This window comes from Fusarium oxysporum, chromosome VI, assembly GCF_013085055.1.
Source record: "Fusarium oxysporum Fo47 chromosome VI, complete sequence".
Lineage (NCBI taxonomy): Eukaryota > Fungi > Ascomycota > Sordariomycetes > Hypocreales > Nectriaceae > Fusarium > Fusarium oxysporum.
The window spans coordinates 526,658-548,310 of NC_072845.1; the positions used below are offsets into that span (position 1 = coordinate 526,658).

Here is a 21,653-nt window from a genome sequence, read left to right on the forward strand (position 1 = left end):
ACCTCTGATTAAATATCCTATGTCTATGATATGCTGCCTTGATCCATGTGAAATGAGATTCTAGAAATAAATGCTGCATCTTAAGATCCCCTCTTAAGATTTCCTCTTAGGCTTCCATCTTAAGCCCTCTTAACACCACTTCCCTTCGGAACCCTGAACAACCAGTAGAAGCCCAGAGCTCCAGCACAGTTGGCAAAGATGTACACCCAAAGCAATCCATAGTGCCACCATCGATCGTCATAGTTGATGTTGAACCTATGCAAGAACTCCTCTGTCGTAGCAAGCGAGCAATACTTGCAAACATCAGTGGACGAGCGATCAAGAAGATAGCCACCAGCTTCCTTGATGAAAGGACCCATATAGTCACCACAAGTCATGTTGCCAGGGACAGCCATCTGGAGAACCTCGTTGTCTGCGCACTTGACATTGGAGCCCCAGACACAAGTCGACATGATACCGCCGACGAGGTAAGTCGCTGGTGAGACGCGATACATGAAGGTCCAGAACTTGGGGATGTCCTTGTAAGCGACACCAACACTGCAACAGTCAGTATAGGCACGATAGTCAGAAGGCAGAGTGGCTTACCCGCAGAACGAAATAGAAAGCATCCACAACAAAGATCCGATGACACCAGCTTCCTCAGCAGTAGCAATACAAACGATGGCGGCATGAGAGAAAGTACTGGTGAAGAGCATGAACATCCAAAGGTACAAGAAGACAAGGAAGCCTCGGATAGCTTGGTCGTCGGAGGTAGTGTTGCGGACGAAGCCGACGGGGTAGTACCAGGTGAAGTACATGAGGACAGCCATGAAGGTGTTCCAAGCTGCTTCAACGAGGATGTTGGACAGGATATATGCTGGGACTTGTCAGAGCGCGCTTTGAATTGGTGATGGGGAGAACTTACTGTTCCAGCGGTAGATCTTGGAGGGCCGCTCACGGACTTCGTAGAGGTCGCGCTGGGGCAGGAACATGGGCATGATCTGATCGTTGATACTCTGGAAGAGAACCATGTACATGAAGATGGCGTAAAGCTGGTTCTGCAAGCCCTGAATGGTATTCTTGGCCTCAAACGTAAATCCGATGTAAAGTGACTGCATCTGTTAGCCAACGCCCTCTTGACACCTAACTCAAACATACCGATAAGACGAGCAGTGCGATCTTGGACCAGATGTACGTAGGCGACCTCCAGAAATGCTTCCAAGTCCTGATCAACACCTCACGGAACTGCGTCGAGAAGGAAGCCACAAACTCCTTATGCTGCGACGCATCACCGTTCTCCAGAGCACTCGCCGCTGCTCCTCGTGTAGAAGGTAGAGAGTTAAGTCGTTGAAGTTCCTGCTTGACTTCTCGGAACTCGGGTGAATCTCTCCAGATCTGGTGCCAGTCGATCTTCTCGGCTTCTTCGTCGTTGGAGGGCTTGATGATCTCGAGCATGTACTCTGCGGGGTTCGCGTCTTGAGGACAGGGGGGTGCGCCGTTGCGTTCGAAATACTTGAGAAGAGTCTGTGATTGCTCGCCGAGGTCTGTAGATGTTAGTAAAGATCTCAATGAGGTGTTGGGGGAACTTACCGCCAAAGTAAACCGTCTTTCCACCGGGAGCAAGCAACAGAAGACGATCAAATCTCTGGAACAACATCGCAGAAGGCTGATGAATCGTGCACAAGACCGCCTGTCCACTAGCCGTAAGCTTCTCAATAAGATCACAAATCGCCCAACTAGTCTGCGAATCCAGCCCACTAGTCGGCTCATCCAAAAACACCAACAACTGTGGTCTAGCAGCCAACTCGACACCAATCGTCAATCTTTTCCTCTGCTCGACGTTCAACCCCTCACCAGGCGTTCCGATAACAGCGTCTGAAAACTCCTGCATATCTAGCATGTCGATGACGTGCTCTACGTATGCGAGTTTGTCGGCGCGGGAGATCTCGGCGGATTGGCGGAGGAGGGCGCTGAACTCGAGGGCTTCGCGGACGGTCATTGTTGTGAGGTGGAGATCTTGTTGCTGGACGTAGCCGACGCGGTGTTGGAAGGAGGAGTCGGTTGCAAGGCCGTCGATACGGGTGTTGCCGGATACGACGCCCATTGTTACGCGGGTTGCGAGGACGTCGAGAAGGGTCGTTTTACCAGCGCCAGACACGCCCTGAAGAGTCAGTTGAGTCACAGACAAGCGGTAGGTGAGAGAGAACGTACCATCAAAGCTGTTGATTTGCCGGGCTTGACCCATCCGTCAACGTGATCCAATAATCGACGGTCCTTACCCTTGATCTGGATATCGTAACAGAGATCCTCCCAGTGAAACACAGAAGCGCCAGCAGTGAGCCCACTGGTAGGGTTGTTGTTCACCTTTTCAGCGACGACAGGTCGATCAGTGGCTTGAGTCTCGACATCGCCGTGATCCTTCTCAAAGTTGGGAGGCATGCGACCCTTGCGGAAGACAAGAACCTCTCCCTTGTTCCTGGGAGGCTTCGCGTGTTCGGCTGCAATGATGTACAGGATGAGGAAGCCGAAGAGAAAGCCAAGAAGGATGCCGATGTTGCTGTGAGAAATCAGTATAGGTATAGGTAACGTAAAGGAGAGGCTTTGCATACCGCCATTTGTTGGAATTGTAGTACTTGAAAGACATGTTGATATACCTATCACCATCGACCACAGATGATCCAGGCTGAGCCCCAACGACAGAGCAAATACGAGAATCGGCAGGGAGATCATCATACCCCGGACCCTGAGGAACCATACCCGCACAGGCGAATTGCCGATTATGGAACTCACTCGCCATCAACGCCTCAAAGGCATAAGCCAAGGGATTGATGTAGTTCATCCATCTCGACCATCCAAGCATGTAGTCCGTCGGCATGGTGAAGCCCGTGTAAATCATGAGTCCAAGACTCAGAATCGATACGGGGATCATGGCCTGATGGGTCGTGCGGGTGACGCATGCGAGGGTGCGGTAGATACACGACATGACGAGCGTCGTAAGGTACGAGGTGAGACAGAAGAAGAAGAAGTGGCCTGCGTCGCGGCGGAGATGAGCCATGAAGTAGATCAGCAGGTTGAAGATGATCATGTTGACGGTCTTGTAGGGGAGATCAATGATGTAACTGGCAATGGCTTGGGCAGATTGATGGTAGAACGCATAGCGGTTATGCTTCTCGACAACAGGGCGTTCAGCATAAACAGTAAGGACCTAAGCTGTTAGTAAATCTCCTCATGATGGAACACCGGACATACCTCAAGCTGACTCGCAAAAGCATTAAACAACAATGCAAAAAAGATCAATCCACCACGGTAGTAAAAGCTCGAACTATCATCCTTCAAGTTAAAAAACATCGTCCCCAACACAAGCGCCATGATAAGGTTAAATATCAACGACGCGATAGTAAATCCCGGATCAGCCAGCAATCGCCTCCAACCTCTCCAAAGAGTAAGCTTCACCTGCGCAAGGTACGAGATTGTATATGGAGACTTGGATCGCTGGTTCTTGAACTGTTCGGCCCGGCGGGAGGATTTATACTCTTCGAGACGCTGCGCGGGCGGGTGGTTTGCTTCGTACGCGGCGATTTCTTGCAGGAGGGCTTTGCGTTGGGGGCTCGATTGCCAGCGCTCGGCGAATTCTTGGGGGGTTCGGGGGGCGGAGGATTCGAAGCCTGACCTTACGCGGCGTTCTTGGGGGCTGGTCATTGAGGTGAGGAAGTCGGGCGTCGTCTGGCGATCGGGGCCTGAATTGTCAGCTTGACTTGACATACAGAGGTTCGTGGAGGACTTACACTCGAAGCCGAGATTCTCAAAATACTGCTTCGCTTCGTTGATGCGGCCAAAGAAGATCTGATGACCCTCATACAAGACCGTCACACGATCAAACAACTGCCCTCGTTAGTGTCCATGTCTATGAGCATCATGTCAGGGCACTTACATCGTACGCAGACTGCGGCGCCTGATAAATCGCCACCGCAGCAGCAACACCAACAAGATCAGCCTGCAATCTCAAAGTCCTACAAAAGTTGATCGCGTTCCCACTGTCCAACCCGCGCGTGGTATTATCCCAGCACTGCAGCTTTGCCCCTGTGAGCGCAGCCTCAGCGATGCTGACTCGCTTCCTCTCACCACCGCTTACACCGCGCACAAAGTCGCTGCCGACACGAGTGTCTACCGTGTGGCTGATGCCGAAGATGGCCATCATGACATCGCGCATCATGGTGTCGGCTTGAGAACGAGTTACCCCGCCAGGGACGTGGCGTGGTGAGTGGGCGGATGAGGCGAAGGAGAGGGTCTCGCCGACGGTGAGATGGGCGAGATGGCAGTCGATCTCGGCGTTGTAGAGAACGTCGCCACGGAATGAGCGGCGGATGCTCTTCTCGTCGATACCTGAACTCGTTAACAACGTCTATGACAAGATTGGAACGATATACCTCGGAAGTTCATGTAGGAATCAGGTCCAACTTCGAGACCAGCTGTCTCACCAGCAATAGTCTTCAAAAGCGTCGAACATCCTGAGCCAGGCGGTCCAAGAACAAGTAGCAACTCTCCTTCATCAACAATGCCCTCAAAATTCCTCAAGATATCAACCCGTCTCTTCTTCCCGCCGCCAACCAGACCAACAAGATACTTGACAACATCAATAGGATAATCAACAATAGTCTTCTGATGTTCAGCACCAGTGCCCCAGCCGTAAACATTCAAGTTCTTGAACGCAACGCCCAGACTGCGCGGCGGCGCTGCTCCAGCGTCGGACTCGACTAGCCTCACAAAGGCTTTTACCCAAGCTCTTGGATCAAAGGTTGGTGAGTTGGGGTCCAGCTTAGTGCCGGGCTGGGGTGAGAAGGCGTGGAGTTCATTGCCGGCTGTTGTTGAGACACGGGAGAGTTGACGGGCGAGATTGCTAATGTGTTGGGTGATGTCCTGCTGAGGTTCTTCTGTTGGTGTATTGGCTGTTGAGTCGGAAAGGTGGTCGTCGTGTTGGCTGTGAGAGGACATTGTCCTCGAGAGTCGTTTTGTCATTTTTGATGAAATTGCTGGAGTGAAGATTGACTCGATTGAGGCAAGGAGGTCTATTTAAGCTAAAGTCATAGCATGCGGTTCAGTTATGCTTATATATGTGCATCAAGCCTTCAGAGCCGCAGATGAATTAGGGCGATTGAATCACATTCGGTCTTTCCAGAACATAACGGACAGACGGAGCCGGGAGAAGATCAAATCTTTTTACGAATATTACCCTCTTTCCCCCGGGTCCCCGCGGACAATCACCCCATGAAATGCCGTTTCTACCAAATCGACCCGGCCCGACGGACACGGCGATTGTCATTGGTGAGGAAGTGGATTCGTTACCCACTGTACAAGGAACCCGCGGGTGCCCGAGCAGGAGCTGACATCTCGCTTATGAGGAGGAGCCCTGATTCGGAAGAGCTTTTCGGAACGCGAGTTTTGCGGTTTGCGGCTCTGATGGGGTGAATACCATGTAATGGATGGGTGAATCTGACACAACTGAGAAGTTATTCTGTGATGATTTCGGTCTTTGGGTTTCATCTTGTCACGAGGGTATGATGCATTACGATGTAGCCGGTGTCTTACTCTATGTCGCTCTCACTCTCGCTGTCCGCGCTTTACGTGACGCGACAGCGAAGAACGAGTGCGAGCTGAACATGCAGGTTTGATTGAGCCATCGAATTGCTGGATTGTTATGCTTGTTACTTAGTCCCACTTGGTTAAATGCCAAGCTTCTGGATTGATAAGATGTAAGCCACGTTGAACATTATTGGATGAATCCGTTTTGGCATGACGGGTCCATCATACGTTATTTCTTAGTCTGACTGTGTGCACTATGCAGAGAATAACCGGGCTAATTATCCGCCATGATCGGAGAGATAGATCTGCCGTCTTTTGAGTCGCGATTGGTCTTAGAGTTTATGAGTGGTCAATGCGGGAGACGCGTTACCCTACACATTTCTATGAGATTCATAAATTAAACCCCGAAAAGAAACAGGAATCGGCATGCTGTCAAATAGACAAGGAATCAAATTAAAAATGTTTGCATTGTCCTAAAATGAAGCAGCGAAATATTTATATGAGGTGACGCGTTTATAATTATCAGACGGTAGGTTCCCGACTTGACACAAAAACACGGAGAGCACATCCTATTTTAAATAGTCTAAATAGTAAGAGTGAGATTCTAAGACGATAATTACTATCTAAAGAATAAGAAATAATATAATTTAACTATAAATACTCTTATTAAAATGCTTAACCTTTTATAAATAACAAGCTCGTCAAGGACTCTCTCCTAGCCGTCGGAACAACTATTACCCGTTGCTGTAAAACTCGTCGCCGGCGACCAGCTTTAGTCTGGGCTCTGTTATGTAGTAAGCCAATAATCCTTGCCTGGCCAATCAGCTTATGACTCTATAGACCGAGGTTCAAACAGCCATTTCATCAGATACAAAGAAAAGTCTATAGCAGGTCATCGAATAGAGCTAATCATTTCTCTTACTTTCTCTATTTATTATATCATAACTACATCTTGCTAATTCTTGCCGAGAAGAAGTTTAAGATAAAGGGCAAGCTGCAATACTTCGGCCGCGGATATATAATAATCCGCTGAACCACAATCAATCCCATGAGATATCTACGGTGTCTCTTTATATCAGGGGAATGCAACCCTTTTCTTTGACTGTCCAGAACAGCGGTATAAAGAGCATCGTGATACAATAACAATGCAGCTAATTCTGCAATGTTACGCAGCTACGCTGTCGCATCACGATACAGCGCATCTTATCGAGATAAGCACCAGATCTCAGATCCACTCTTGAAGTAACCGAGCCGAGGTAGACCCACTTAATACCGAGCTTAAACGTTGTTATTTGAAGCCATGAGCATCTCCTATTAAAATACCCAATTCCATTCAACACTCTCCTTGCACCTCTCAAATCCAACCAACAAGATGGCCCCAACATTAGCGGAGCAAGTGGCAGTAGACCAAGTCTCCCCCGGAGAATATGTCTCCCGCCTCAACCCCATCAGGATGGGCAACGCCATGCCCATAGCGTACGGCGGCTGCACAGCCAGCATCGCCGTCAACGCAGCATGTCACACAGCACCGCCCTCAATGTCACTGTACTCTGTGCTAGGCCACTTCCACGGCCCAGCATCAACCGATAAGAAACTCCACTGCAGTGTAACCAACATTCGAGATACGCGATCTTTCGCTACACGAAGGGTTCAGGTTAAGCAGCAGCAACCTAACGGGAAATTCCGTGTTTGTATGGAAGTCCTCGCGGATTTTCATGTAATTGAGCCTTCGAGCTGGGATTACTCTGAGGCAATGTGCTCCAAGTGGCCGAGGGCGGAGGATTGTCCGAGTTTGGAGGAGTTGGTGAAGGGGTTGTTGGAGAAAGGCAGTGTTACTGAGAAGCAAGGCAAGGAATTCACCAAGTCTTTTGCAGCGAATGCAGATTTCTTTGAGACGCGCTATTGCACCGCCGGCGTATCATCCCAAAACCTCTCCGGCGCAGCACGACACACCAAAACAACCCAAGACCACCTCCCCATCACGGAAAAAGTATCCGCCGAGTGGCAGCGCGCCCTCCACGATCTCCCAACACCAACCGCCAACATGAGCGCGCTAGCATTCCTCATGGACGGCGGTCTTTCATTCTTGCCCTTGAGCCATAACCATATGTGGTTTGACGACACTGCTGCTTGTTCGACGCTGGACTTTGCGTTGAGGATTTTTGTGCCGGAGGTCAAGATGGGGGAGTGGCATGTTAGAGAGAGGAAGACGAGTAGGGGAGGGGGGAATAGAACATATTCGGAGGGGAAGTTGTGGGATAAGCATGGGAATTTAATCGCGAGTAATACGCAGCAGTCTATTATGAGGTTGAGAGAGGGCGTTGTTGTGCCTAAGCTATAGAGTGTATGACTAGGTAGTGTATAAGAAGATATTAATAGAGTAATGTGTACTTTTTTCTAGAATCCAGTGCTCCCCCCAATCTTGAGTTTATATTTAATCAGTATCGTCACTGACAAATGGCTGCCGCCAATTAGTTCGTCTCGCAGCTGCGTTTCGGATGTCTATCTCACGGTCCCGCGATACCTCCGTCGCGGTCCGCGGCGTCATCCATATCAAACCACCATTCCCCGCGGCATCTGCAGTCGTATTTGCGGCGAATTCAGGAGATAGATAGCCATACAGGTCCAACGGAGCAGAGTTCTCCAACGCAGCGTGATTGCTCATGCGTGCGAATGGAGCTGGTCCGTTTGCTGTTGGGGGATCTCCGGGAGCCATTACGGCTTCTGGGGCACGGGGACCGGTGTCCTCGATCGGAGCAATTTGGTGCTCTCGCGGCTGGGGCCCGCTCCAGCATGGTGTTGGAAGCTCATCGCATATCTGCCTACCGGGTCTGGGAGGCGCATGAGAGGAAGAAATACTAGAATCCTCAACCGCAGAGGTGTTTGGTACCGCAGTGTTGAGCATACCGTTGGCATCAACACGTGAGCCAGGGTTTGGAACAGTCGGTGTATGATCAAGGCCATTCCACTGATTCGCCGACTCTGAGCCGACCGAGTTGGTAGTTGTTTGCGCCGTAGCAGCATCGGAGGGTTGTGTCGGAGCTTCTTCGTTCGTCGGCTCGGTCTTTACTCGTGGCTCTTTCGGTTGTTGCCGCACCGTTGACGGCCTAGCTTCAGTCTCGTCCTCATCGTCGTCGCTATCATCGCCGTCCGAGACATAAATAGCTGTACGCATAGACGCTCCCAACCGTGGCTGATCGGCTCCAGTGTTCTGTTGTTGATCTGAGGCATTGCCTGAGGCTGAGTCAGTAGCTTGTGCATCTATATATGATCAGCCGTAACTCATGATACCTTGCGTCGATGATACGTACCCATTTCGACATCTCCCGACAGATTGCGCTCCCCCATTCTTCGGATAAAGTCATCGACCTTGTCTTTGAAAGGAATCTCTGCATCATGAGGATCGTAATATCGAAACTCATTAACGCCAACCCATCCGACAAGACACTTCCCCGGAACGTCGGCCGCATCGAAATAGAGCACCGGATATTTCCGCTTGTGATAATACCGGCCCCCAGGCTTGTAGTTCTCAGTCCACTCGACACTCTCTGTATCACGATCGTAGTTGTAGCAGCTCGGAATATCCCTGTCCCTGTCTAGAATATCGGAGCAGCTCTTGAGTGTCATTTCCCAACCAAACTGGCGGAAGCTGCCCCACGGCAAGACGAGGATCGCGTAGAATTGCTTCGTCTTTGGCCAGAAGGCGGTGTAAATCTCACCTGGCTTTGGGTCCAGACCGGGGATGACCTGGGTGCTTCTCGTTCGAGGGTGCTCGCGGCTAGAGCTTGTGGACTCAGTGGAAAGAACGCTTGAAGGTCTACCTAGAGCTTCGTACGAAGGCCTTTGCGTAACGTCATTGTTGAGATCTGCCAGCTCCTTGGTGCAGTCTCTCACCCGCGTGCCGAGCATACTAATTGTCTGGTCGTGATTGGGCTGTAAGTGACCATGCGCCCCTGATGTCAAATGCTTTCGAGCACCTTTGACGGGATTAATGGTCCTGAAGTGCAGTTTGCATTTCTTGCACTCTAGAATATACCAAGAATCCTTGTGAGAGGTGATCATGTATTTTGTTTCGGCGTTGCCGTCCTGGTACACGTCGGCGAAGTCGATCGATCGGTCGCCGGTAAGTGACTTTGGAGGCTGAGGTATGTTTGGCCGGGACCGCTTGGCTAGGTGGGATAGGTTGGCGTGTGGAGGGCTCGCGGGTCTCTTCTGCTGGGCTTGCGATGGCTGTTGGGCCTTTTCTGAAGACTGGCCGGTTGTGCGTGCTTCTTGAACTCTAGAGCTTTCGGCGACTGGAAGGACAAGAGCGGTTTCATTCGTAGCGTTCTGTGGATGTAGTCGTTGCGAGACGGGGCTTGTATTGGTAGTGAAAGACGAGTTAGCCGTCACCTCAGCTGCTGAGCCAGCGATAGTATTCGGCTGGGTAGGGTTATTTAAAGGCCGCTGGCCACGCATTCGCCACGTCTTGTACAACGCTTTACCGAGCTCAGGACCGAATGTGTCGAGGAGCCCAAAAATAAGAGCAACCTGTTGACTCAAGAACAACTGCTGATACTTGCGCTCTTTATCATCCTTGTGTGCTTTATGCTCTGCGACTAGTTCGTTCAGGCGGATTCCGCAGGATACGACATGATCCACCTTAGCTGTGTACGAGGCTGGGTCCTCTGAATGGCCACGCGTCAAGGCGGTCGCTGTGTCGAAACGTGCTTGTGCTTCCTTATACTTTTCTTGGAACTCCTCTTCTGGTGACTTCGTCGAATGCGGAAGAGGCGTCCATTGTTGGAGGAGTGCCTGTATGGCAGCGACTCGTGATGAATGGAGGCCTGGGGGGCTCCCAATGGCTGGGCTCGTTGTGGCTTGGTCCGCCATTATAGGGCTAGCTAGTTAGCGTGCGTCTAGCAGTATCGATATGTTGCGTGCTATAAGTGAGTTGAAGACAAGCGATACGCCAGGCATCAACGATGTCGCCAGAAACCATTGACGCGAAAAGGACTTTTCGACAGACAGGCACAGCATAGAAAAAAAAAATGAACAGTAAAAAGGAGAAGAAAAAGGAGGCCCCTCGCGCACGTCTTTGTTTTTTTTCTATAATTGACAGGCTGATTATTTGCACGTCCAATCAAAATATTGGTAGGCCGGGATGTCTGTCGCTGGCCCTACAACCAACAGGCCAACTAATTATCAGCATAACGAGGATCCCTGCAACACCAGCAGGTTTTGTAACGGTGGCTTGCATGAGAGTGGTTTAGACTTGTTGTCTCTTGTCGAAACGGTTGCCTTGTTGTCTATGCTTACCGTTGCGGACCGTTAAGCGGTGAGATGAGAAGTGATAGTGTGAGGCTGATTGCATAGGCTATGTATGAGCTATGGTCAACGCCACCTAAATAAAAGTCAACCTGATTAAACATAGCGCTCTCCCCACTGCGACCATGATTATTGCAATAAAATGAGGCAAATCTATCTGGTTATCGTCAGCTTTCGTAACCCTGATAGCGCTGTTGAAGTCAAGCTGAGAATGAGAGGATTTTTCATGTTTATACTAACGATAGTACATCCATGTCAGGGCACGGGAAAAGGATTGCGCACTATGCAACAAGATCTCCCGACGTTTATCGTTTGTACACGGGTAAGAGCATAATATGAGGGCAGAACACGGAAAGATCCGGCAAAAACCTGTTTTGTGAGCTGACTTCCGCACACAGATAATAAGTAATTTTATTTGGAGAAGTAGTACGCGGTTCATCACCAAATCTTTGCGCTGTATCAAGAGGAAGACGAGACTGAAAGTAGATGGATATAAGTGGAGGTTTAGAAGCGAATTACCCTGTGAACTTAGTCCTAGTTTCGGTATTCGGTTTACTTCACTTAAAGTTAAATTGTTGAAGCTGTTGTGATGTAACAGACCTAGTTATATTCTTCTGCCTGTCTTCTGTCATGCGCACGAGGCACAAGCATAGTCGCTTGAGCTTAAGGCCAGTCTACTGGGCTTATGCGTAAAGAGACTATCGACGCTACTATTCCGACGAGTGAAGGTATTAAACATCTGTATGCTATTGAAAGGTATATGGTATCATTGCTTGAAGTAGAAATATAAAAAAAAAACAAGATCGTCATATTCATACGCTTCGCCCATCATCAGACTTGTTCTGATGAGCCAACTCTCTCAGGCTCTCAGAATCTTCTGTCCTTGAGTTCAACATAGTCTTGAGTTTACTTCTCCTCTTTCCACGCTCCTCATCAGCCTCCCAAGCCGGTTCATTTATCCTTGTTCTCGATCCCCAAAGGCCTCTCTCTTCCAGCACCGCTTTGCATGCGGCCCATGACGTAACGGCATAAATAACCGCGTTCCAGAATCCTTGAAGCGGAAGGACCGTCGCGCTCATGAATTGCAAAGGCTTGCTGACTTCCGAAGGGTGAATGTGTGAATACATCCTATTAGCGCTGGACGGAATCCACGTAATTAATATCACCGCAAAAAACAGCATCGCGACTTTTGTATAAGCCCATGCCGCACGGTATACATCGTTGCTAGGGCGCACCGCCGGGCGCTGGACAGGTTGGGGCATGGTGCTGGTTACACGAGCAATCGGTTGAGGTGGCTGGGGCTCAGCATGCTCGCCAATAGCATGGACGGTAACTTGATGGCCCATGTTTTGTAATTGGATCGCGTCGGGTTGGGTCGCTGCTTCGGAGGTGATGGTCACTTCGGTGGTCTTCATGTTGTTGATGGTGCTTTGGTTGGCGTATGATAGACCACCTGAGCCAGAGCCCTGTGCTTTGAGGAGTTGTTGGCGTTTTCGGTAGATGGTGCTGCCGGAGCGGATGTAGATTGCGAGGGTGATGGCGATGATGACCCTGTATTGTCAGTACACTGTAATAAACTGTGAGGTAGGGCAGGTGTAGTTACCAGATTGGCCCGTAGAATGTTGCGATGCGCAGAGTGTCCCATGATGAAGTGATCCAGCACCACTGAACAGCGCTACCATAAACTCTCACGCCATCGCCATTCTTAACGAAGATGAAGATAAATGCTGGCAAGAATGGGATACCATAACAGAGAAGTAAATACGGTAACTCCATCTTCCTCAACCGCTGCGCATCGAAGCGATAGTAGAACGCAAGGTAAACATTAATCGCCATCGCAAGGGTCCATAACGCATCAGCCCCAACAAAACTGCACAAATTAGCCAAGCGTCGTAGCGAAATTGTCTGTGAACGTACGTGTGGAGCAAGAAGGCCTGTGTCTGACATCCAGCCCCATCAGGCGCGTCGATAAACGAATCAGCCATGATGAAGCAAATACTCGCCATGATATTACCAAACGATGCATAAAAAACAAGCCGATTGATGGGTTTGTGAAAAGCATCGCAGAGACAGAAGGTTGTGATGATGAAGAGACATCCTACCAGCGATAGAACGGAGCATACTTGCTGAATGATGGTGATGAGCTTGACATCGTTGGTTGATAGCCCGATCTCCATATTGTCAAGCCTCACCTGCACAAAGATTATCAAATGCTAAGAAAGGCAAAGAAATCCCTAAAAGGACATTCGCGTTCTGCACCGGGGAATGCAAGCCATTGTCAGAGTTTTAAGCCTGAGAATGTTGACCCCCTTTCATGTGAATTTGCCGAAGGATTGATCTGCAACAGGGGAACCCCATATGTGATCGCCAAGGGGAACCCGGGACGTTGTAAATCATGGACCTAAAGTAGTATAAGGCTTAAATAGTCGCTGTTGGTAACAGTTCCAATTGGCGCGGTGTCAAATTTGCTGGTGGGGAGCTTTAAGACGCCGGTAGATGGCTCTTGGCTTTTAGGGCTGTCGTTTGAGGGATCGGCATTGGTGCTTCTCGAAGGAGGAGGAGGAGGTTGAACCATCGCGATGGAGAGTGATATGAAGATCAGAGGGGACGAGCGCCAGGCAGCTGGGAGAGATTCATGAAGCTTGTCTTTATCTGACTAATTAATGCGGCAATCGCAGTGCTTTGATCATAGGCCATCATCAGCTCAATCAATTCCCTTGCAAGAAGGTCGTCATGGAGATGTTTCATGTCCACCGGTCTATTCAGTCCTGATGTATCATCCATGCTAACACTAAACGGTCGAGGTCGACCATACAAAGGACTTCAGCAACACCTCCCGAAAACTAATGCGAAAAAGAGTCGCTTCTCCCCTGTATTTGAGTTGTTTTCGCTGACTCGCGCCCGAGACGCGGCCAGCGTGATTTTCGTTTTACCATGCAAGTGCAAAACAAGGACCTTTCCCCAATTCGGAAGGTCAGAAAGTGACATTCCCACCATGTACGCAATGCCGATGGATTTAATTATGCGGTTCGCACAGAGTCGTCGGCATTGACTAAGATTGTGTAATTTCCAGCGCTGACATGTTATGGGGAACGGCCGAGGGCGCGGCGAGGATGCTCCGGCGGAAGATGTTGGTGAAGAAGGATTTTTGCAGGCTTTGATGGACATATAGCGATACATTATTTTCTGTGGTCCTAGGTTGTCTTTGTTTGTGATGTACCCGTGAAGAATACTTGACGAGTAAGATTAGGTACTGAGAGCGTGTATCGGGAGAGTTGCCCAAGGAGCAGTGACCAGTTTGCGCGGGGAGTAAGTGAGGTCCCTGTAAGATGCCACTGAGGCTTATGTGATGTGTCGCCGAAGGAGCACGGCTTATATGTCATGCAACACGTCGGCATTCAATTATCACAAGAATTTGTCTCGGCAATTGTCAACAGGACTCAGACAAGGGAAATAGGGATTGGCAGGAGGCGTTCATGCTATTCAGCTGGACTACACCAATTAGGAAGGTCATGTCTTCCAAGTCGGCAATTCAGAAAACTAAATACAGTCTCCTGATTGGCCTATGAAGCTCAAATCCGTGTATGGATCATGGCAGTGTGGCCTTGATGAGATTGACGACGATTCTGGCTAGCTGATGACGCGGAGCTAGTAATAAATCGGGTAAGGTATTGAGTACTAGCTAAGAGAAATAGAATGTCATGGTTTTACAAGGATTCAGCCATCTGGGTTTTTCTTTCTTATAGCTATCTAATGAACTTCTTAGAGTGCTGGTTAATTGAGGTATTTCGACACTTTGTCAGTCCCTTACTCCGTTATTCTGCAAAAAATCATCGTATGGGGCTATCGGAAAGACGTCGTTTAGCTGATCAGGCTTGTCGTACCATGCCCGCCAAACGACTTGTTGGACGGAGCCCCTATCAGCTGTGATACAAATTACTGCGGTACCCTTGTCTAACGCCTGCAGTGCTTCCGAGAATTCTTTATTGTCAACATATAGAACAAAACTGCAGTTAGGAATGTCTATATTCTGTTATAGTACCTAGTTGATTCCCTGATCTTCCCAGAACTTATACAAAGCTCAAGTCACCGCTGTACCATCAGCAAGGTGAAGCATACATTCATCCACCCCCAACTCACTCCAAACTCTTAGTTTACGCAGATGAGCTGCTACATTTGGTTCACTCTCGCCAACCGAACGGCTTTCAAGGATCGCCAAGTGCTCCGCGACGTTGACTTGCATGCTCCCCGAGACGGTAAAGTTCTCTAGATCCCACTCAGTCTCACTCCTCCTGTGCATGAACCCGTTGTACTTTTCGTATCTTCCCCCCCTCCCTTGTAGAAAGCTCTTCGTCCGCTGTTCATTCGCCCGATAAGTGCTCACAGCTTCTTTGTACTCTTCGGGCTGTTCCAGCTTTTGGAGATGACGGCTCTGCTGTAGAAACTTATGTACGTTTAGTAGCCGCCGGGCCGTAATGTCGAGGGGTGTCTCCCCATGCCCGTTTAGAAGATTCCACTCAACGTCTTCATGTTCAAGTTCCTTGAGTGCATCCAGATTACCCATTTCGACTGCTATATGTACAGCAGCGCCAAACTCTGCATTGACTGCGTTCAGATACTCTGAGTCTGGGTACTTCTCAATGATGGCAGAGACAATCTGGCGCGGGGCGCGGGGCTTGAACTCTGTTTGAGACTCGTCAAGAATGACAGACATGTGAAGAATAGATAGCCCTTCGTTGGCATTTGAACCAGAAGGTATACACGCACGGAAGAATTCTTCTGCGCTGGGGGGAGTAAGCTCGAGAAGAAATAGGATTTGCTTGTCAAAGTTGCTGTACTTGCGGCTCTTGCGGATAAGACGTGCTAGGAGGGTAGTCTCATCGCCGTCCTCATCTACGCGGCGGCATGACACGTCACATTCCTCGCTCTCGTACAGTTCGCTCGCAAGTGCCTCGTACCCACCCATGACGGCCATTTCAAAGGCAGAAATGCCACTGTCTTCTGCTTCGATGGGTAAAGGCGTACCTTTGGGCGGCATCATGCTCGACTCGCCTGTGTGTTCCATGATGCTGCGCCCACCAGGCCCGGGCCGTATAGTGAACGACATCTTGAAGCCTCCCTGCGAAGCCTTCTGCTGCATGATGTCCTGGCCGACATCCGGGCCAACGGTTTCTTTGAGTGGCGGATCCCTGATTAAATCAAGCTTGAGTTTTGACCTTGCGTTTGACTCGAGGCGTTCCTTGATATCGTATAAATGGCTGATGAAGTCTGCAACTTTGTGACCTTGAATCGATGCTTGAAGCTGAAAGGCCGAGTCTGAGTCTCGAGTCTCTCTTTCGGCAAGTGGCAGGAGGTACTCAACCGCCGTCAAGTCCTCGACATCAAGGGCAATCTGAAGTGTTCTGATGAGATTCTTCGTAGTGGGCTGAATGTCTAAAGATCGCAGATGATTCAGCACAAACGGTTGGCCGTACAAGGTCGCTGCTGTGAACACGGAATGTTTGACCTGGGTGACGACATCCCAACTGACTGCGTGGCCTTGACTTCCACGTTTCAACAGGAAAGTAATAGTCTCCTCGCATCTCTTGATGTGATCTTTCCCATGCAGTAATACCCGATCGTACATGCCCTGGTACCAGTAATCGACGGCACACCATAGCGGAGTGACCTTTAGCGAGTGCGTTTCATAACACATCCAATCCCACAACTGTCCATATTCCTTGTCATCAGGTAACAGGGCCCGAAGGATTTCTGACATGTGTAGTCTTGCGGCAAAATGGACTGGTGAGTATGTCCTCCCACGTTTCTGAGCAGAAATAGTTCCTGTGTGCGGTTCATACTTCTCGGCTCCGTTGAATGGATCCGCGCCCAGGGAAACAAGCACAGAAACTGCTGTCAGGCTCGACTGTGCCACCGCAAACAGCAGAGGCGTCGCATCAACAAGGGTGTCTCGCAAATCGAGTTGGCCAAAGGTGCATTGCGCAGGGAGGTTGCAGCGGGCTTCTAGATCGATACCTCTGTCTTTGAGCTGCCGTGCTAAAGGAAGCATATCCTCATCTCCAAAATGGGCCAAGAAATGCAGTGGTGTTAGTCTGGAGGTTTCATCTCTTAGCGGCGTATCGTGCTCGATGAGAACTTTGGCAATCCTATAGTCACCCGCTTGACAGGCTTGCATCAGAAGAGAAACGCACAAGTCGGCATCCATGAGGCCTGGTATGTCGAGAATCTTTTGCAAGCTGACATGCCAGCTCTGGCCAACCAAGTACCTGCAGGTGAGAGGGAGGTGCCCTCTCAGTTCGCCGCTGTCTTTGAGCTGGTCGCTTTCCGAAAGCGCCTGATCTGAAGGCGCAGAGATATCTGCTTTCTCTTTGATTCGTGAATCCAGTGTTGATATCTGATCCCGCAATGCCTCAGCGCATCGTTCTGAACTCAGTCGCTTTAAAGAACGTCGATCTCCAAGCACAGCCAAGTCGTAGAGCCAACTTTCCTCAACCTTTGATTCTATAGGATTCGGCATCCCTATCCAATCCAGTACCTTTCCCAGCGTAGCGCGAGCCTGACCATGTCCCAGCTTGGCGGAGATTACTAGATATTGTCCGGCCTCACTAAGTGACGGTGCCGTAGTGGCAGCGGACCGGTGAATCCCAATGAGCCATGTTGCCATTACATATGCCGCGAGGGATCGTGAGGTTTCACAGTACGAGTCGGAGTCGGCGATCTCTCGTATCTGAGTAATTATTGCTGTGGAAACTCGGCCAGGAAGTCGTCTGAGTCTGCTAAAGTATGTATTGATCTAGACGCATATGCCCTGTTAGACCTGGCTGGGGTGTGCCAAAGCTTGCAAGTACTGCTTACCGAAATTGTCCTTTCTGGTCGAGGAATCAGGGTTACATGCCTCCCGTCCTCCACTCTCCGCTTCGTCTTTTCTGTGTATATTTGAGACAATTCTGGATAAGGGTGATGGAGTAGTGGTATGGTAGATTCGGGATCCAGAACTTGTTGTCTGTCTGTCGCCGCAGTGGACCGGCATATTACGTTCTCAGCTTCACCAAATGATACACTGTTACCTGTGTTGAGTTAGAAATCTTTACTACTGATTTAGAGACGGCGGGGCGCTTACCAGGGCTGAGATAGGCGTTTTCTTCAAGCCTATCCAAAGTCTCAAAGACTTGGACATTGTGTTTAGTGGCAGATGTAATCTCATGGTGAAGCATAGTCCTCAGTAGCTTGACGGGTAATGCGGCTCCAATTTGAAGCTCATCCTCGTTGGAGAGCATGAAATCGAAGAACTCAGAGATGAGACCTGATGTCTCGTCTGTGAAGACACGTGCGCCCGACGAGTCATTAGTATCCTTCTGCATTCTGATAAAGCTTGCGAGAGACCCATCCTCAGATTTGAGTTTATGCAGTGACTCTTTGCCATCATCTGACTCGTGCGCCTCTTTAAGCACCGTATACATGAAAGGCCCAACTAATAGAAGTGATGCGACAAGCGTCAAAGAATAGATATCAGCTTGACGGAGACCTTGATGGCCGAGGGACTCCAAGACTTTGGGACTTTGCCACAAAGGAGTTCCTGATTCGAGCTTGGTTGGTCCGTGTAGGTTGGAAACAAGAAGGGAGCAGCCAAAATCGGTAAGCTTTGCGCATGGTCTGCCTTGTTCGTCGATGAACACCAGGATATTTTCTGGCTTCAGGTCTGCGTGGATGACACCGACAGTGTGAAGAGCAAGTAAGCCTTGATAGCAATGGATGGCTAGACGCAGTTTGTCCCTCGCATCGAGCTCCGTCGAACTCTGAAGATATCTCCATAAATCGCCGCCTTGGGCCGTCTCCAGCACAAGAACAGGCATCACAATGCGGTCGCTGTATACACTCCAGCAGATACCAACCATGTCGATGATGTTCTCGTGTTTCCGAAGATGCTCATTCTTGAGGATTGCGATTTCAGTACTGATGGACTCTGATAGGTCCTGGCCGGGATCCGAGTTCCAATCCACCGTCTTTTTCGGGACTCGGAGTACAACGTCATTCAGATATAGCATGGCCAGTCTATGGATAGTGGTCATTCTGAACTTCGAATCAACGTATTTTAGCAGCGTGTTTGGCTGGCTCCGCATGACCTGGAATGAGTTGCTAGGCGCCAGGGGAGGTTCTCTTTCAAAAGCCTTTTCGTCGATGCAGATATTGACCAGCACTTCTTCTCTCGGGAACGGACATGTGCCTACTGCATCAATGGCGGCAGTGAACAAAGGCAACAGCCCCGGCATGGGCCGCCGTGATTCCTTTGGGTCGACTGTCATCATGGAGCTCAGCGATCGCTAGGGAGCCTTAGGTAGGCTACTTGAGACGTCTTCCCCGAGCCAGATATGTCATATATCGTTGGATTCTGAGTAGAATATCAAGGACTCTTGTTGACCAGCCTGCTCAAGTGACCTGCTTCTTGGAATGGGACGGCAGTATTTATTCTTCTGAGACTACACCGAATGCAGAGATTGGAGGCGCAGTCTAGACTTTGCATTGTGCAGCACGTGCAAAGTTTCAATCCATCACATTCTTGTGAGTCTGTGCCTTGTCAAGATTTGATTCACATTTAGCTAGCATCGCACGCCACAAAGATGAGGGGAAAAGCCTTATTGCAACCACCAAGACGAACTTATTTGGACTAAGGTCTGTGTATTGATATAAGCCCCCAGCCACTGAGTCCAAGGTGGGCAGGGGCGGCCTTTCAGGGCTCGTTATTCTAATTTAGCGCAAATATGGGCGACTGTGGCGGTGGCAGAGAGCCGTGAAATAACGGAGGTTCCCGCTAGCAGTTCCGCCATCAAGCGGTGGCACATGATCCAGGCCATGCAAAACAAACATAAGTAAATACTAGGTCTGATCAGTGTGAGCATGAAACAAATCCTCGTGATTCAGATTATTCTTATCCCTCCAAAAGTGCACCAAGCCAACTTACCCATTGCGTACCAAAAATGTCTGGCCTCGAGGCTATTGCCATTTTGGGATTTGTCCTGCAGGTCGTTGAGACTACCGTCACGGTCATCGACCTGTGGAAGGCCGCAAATGAAGTTGGGCAAGAAGTTGTGATAATAAAAGCCAGACTCGACATGGTTCGCGCCCGTCTCAAGACCTGGGCACTCGGCTGGGGGCGGCTGAAGGAGGGGAACCACCTGGAGAGTCGACGCTTCAGAGAATTCGGATCTTTGGCACTGAGGTATCTCTTGATAATCCAATATCGGCTCACGGCGTTGGATAACTTTGACAAAAAGTATCCCTCGCTGTTCCGAAATGATCGCGTCTTGGAGGGTCAGCCTCGCTCAGCAGACCGCGGTCTTCAACTCGCTCTAGTCGCTCACGCGGATGGGCCGGATGTCAAAGACCTGGAACTGCTTCAGCAGGAGGTGGCTTCTATAAACCATGCCAACATAATTCAGCGGTGGAGATGGGCTCGGAAGGGGGGAGAGGGGATGAGGATGACGGACCAAATTGCCGTATTAGTTGGAGAGCTCGAGGATTTCTTTACACCCCCGACCAGCGACCAGATCGACCAACTTGACGTTGACCGGAACCAGCCACAGATTGGAGGTTCTGAAGAGGATAGAGCTTTCAACGTAGTGGAGGGCATCGCTAATTTCAAGAAAGCTGCACAAGAGATGAGAAACCGAAGCGACACTCTGCACCAACGAGAGTTGCTGCGAAGCCACCGAGGAATCAAAAACGAAAAGAAGCTGGACAACACAACTGAATACTCCACCAAGCGCAGCCTCGCTGATTTCAAGTCTCGCAACATCAACATCACACCTGTAATGATCGAGTGGATATGCGTACCAAGTAGTCTATCTACGGAGATCAAAGAGGCTTCCCAAAACCAAATACACGACCTCGCTTTGCTACTCCATTCGGAAAAGAAGCCCCAGGAGTTCAGGACTCTGGAATGTATAGCAATGGTCGATATTCCTGTGGCAGAAGAAGAGGACGCACAATACGGGTTGGTCTTCAAGCTTGAAGAGGGCCAGCAAGTCTATAATCTTCTGGAGTTGCTAAGCAGGGAAGGCTCTGCGCCTAAATCTCTCACTGAGCGGTTGAAACTTGTCAAGCTGCTTTCCAAAACGCTGCTGTTTCTTCATCTGGGATCGTGGCTGCACAAAGGCATCCGTAGCGACAATGTGCTGTTTCTTAGCAGTGACATATCTTCTGTTGATCTTGGCGCGGCATACATTGGCGGTTTCGACTACAGTAGGCTGTTCCGGGAGACTAGGCTGACTCAAAACGTTGGGGATAACCGATTTCAGAATGCGTACCGGCATCCAGATCACCAAGGTCATCCACTGCATGAAAATGGCGAGCGACCGTCTTTCTCATACAAGGCCGACCTGTACAGTCTTGGAGTCGTGCTCGTGGAGATTGGTCTCTGGTCGCCGGTCATCAAGCTTTTAGACAGTCGAGGCTGTCAGAACGAAGACAGAAATGTGCGTCAGGCAATATTTGATATGATTCCTGAGGTCAGGATGAAGATGGGGGACGCTTTCGCTGACGCAGCTTCTGTATGCCTGAGGAGTGACTTCCAGACGGGCGAGGCTGGACAGGTAGAGAGTATTCAAGAGGCTTTTTATTTGTCTGTGGTCAGATTGCTGGAGAGATGCTTTATATGACAAGACTTGTTTAATGTCATCGACATTTAAGCCTGCTGTAATAGGGTATTGAATTGAGTGTGCTTAAAGGGCCTGCTCAAGTACCTCAGCCCGGCCTCAGCACCAACGTAGCTTAGGCAGCAGAAGCTCAGC

The 21,653-nt window shown here is 49.8% G+C and overlaps 7 protein-coding genes across 7 annotated transcripts; 2 read left to right on the forward strand and 5 right to left on the reverse strand.

Moving 5' to 3' along the window:
• Nucleotides 1-119: 119 nt before the first annotated feature.
• FOBCDRAFT_294180 (ABC-2 type transporter-domain-containing protein) lies at nt 120-4,995 on the reverse strand (the record flags this gene model as incomplete). The annotated part of the gene is made up of 11 exons (XM_059611842.1): nt 120-537; nt 586-856; nt 905-1,091; nt 1,138-1,523; nt 1,570-2,140; nt 2,191-2,536; nt 2,589-3,184; nt 3,229-3,728; nt 3,765-3,861; nt 3,911-4,362; nt 4,407-4,995. The coding sequence occupies 11 exons, from the start codon at nt 4,993-4,995 to the stop codon at nt 120-122; spliced, it is 4,413 nt and encodes a 1,470-aa protein (XP_059465072.1).
• A 1,900-nt stretch (nt 4,996-6,895) lies between these two features.
• Nucleotides 6,896-7,914, forward strand: FOBCDRAFT_225009 (thioesterase-like superfamily-domain-containing protein). The gene has a single exon (XM_031187379.3). It carries the CDS (start codon nt 6,932-6,934, stop codon nt 7,898-7,900), a length of 969 nt encoding a protein of 322 aa, XP_031038514.2. The 5' UTR covers nt 6,896-6,931; the 3' UTR covers nt 7,901-7,914.
• Nucleotides 7,915-7,993: 79 nt separating this feature from the next.
• FOBCDRAFT_251002 (uncharacterized protein) lies at nt 7,994-10,431 on the reverse strand (the record flags this gene model as incomplete). Its single annotated transcript, XM_054704930.1, has 2 exons — nt 7,994-8,820; nt 8,871-10,431. 2 exons carry the CDS (start codon nt 10,429-10,431, stop codon nt 7,994-7,996), a joined length of 2,388 nt encoding a protein of 795 aa, XP_054560905.1.
• Nucleotides 10,432-11,678: 1,247 nt separating this feature from the next.
• On the reverse strand, nt 11,679-13,043 carry FOBCDRAFT_240673 (uncharacterized protein; the record flags this gene model as incomplete). Its single annotated transcript, XM_031187377.2, has 3 exons — nt 11,679-12,417; nt 12,470-12,736; nt 12,784-13,043. 3 exons carry the CDS (start codon nt 13,041-13,043, stop codon nt 11,679-11,681), a joined length of 1,266 nt encoding a protein of 421 aa, XP_031038512.2.
• A 1,622-nt stretch (nt 13,044-14,665) lies between these two features.
• FOBCDRAFT_138497 (uncharacterized protein) lies at nt 14,666-17,790 on the reverse strand (the record flags this gene model as incomplete). Its single annotated transcript, XM_031187376.3, has 3 exons — nt 14,666-14,847; nt 15,007-17,659; nt 17,722-17,790. Coding segments are annotated over 3 exons (2,904 nt in total), but the record flags the coding sequence as incomplete, so codon positions are not given.
• Nucleotides 17,791-17,897: 107 nt separating this feature from the next.
• Nucleotides 17,898-19,169, reverse strand: FOBCDRAFT_137016 (kinase-like domain-containing protein; the record flags this gene model as incomplete). Its single annotated transcript, XM_059607969.1, has 1 exon — nt 17,898-19,169. The coding sequence occupies one exon, from the start codon at nt 19,167-19,169 to the stop codon at nt 17,898-17,900; it is 1,272 nt and encodes a 423-aa protein (XP_059467324.1).
• A 672-nt stretch (nt 19,170-19,841) lies between these two features.
• On the forward strand, nt 19,842-21,521 carry FOBCDRAFT_184322 (uncharacterized protein; the record flags this gene model as incomplete). Its single annotated transcript, XM_031187375.2, has 1 exon — nt 19,842-21,521. One exon carries the CDS (start codon nt 19,842-19,844, stop codon nt 21,519-21,521), a length of 1,680 nt encoding a protein of 559 aa, XP_031038510.2.
• Nucleotides 21,522-21,653: the final 132 nt, after the last annotated feature.

What these genes read in the sequence shown, in the direction of transcription:
- FOBCDRAFT_225009 (XM_031187379.3), top strand. Translation starts at nt 6,932, where the DNA reads ATGGCCCCAACATTAGCGGAGCAAGTGGCAGTAGACCAAGTCTCCCCC.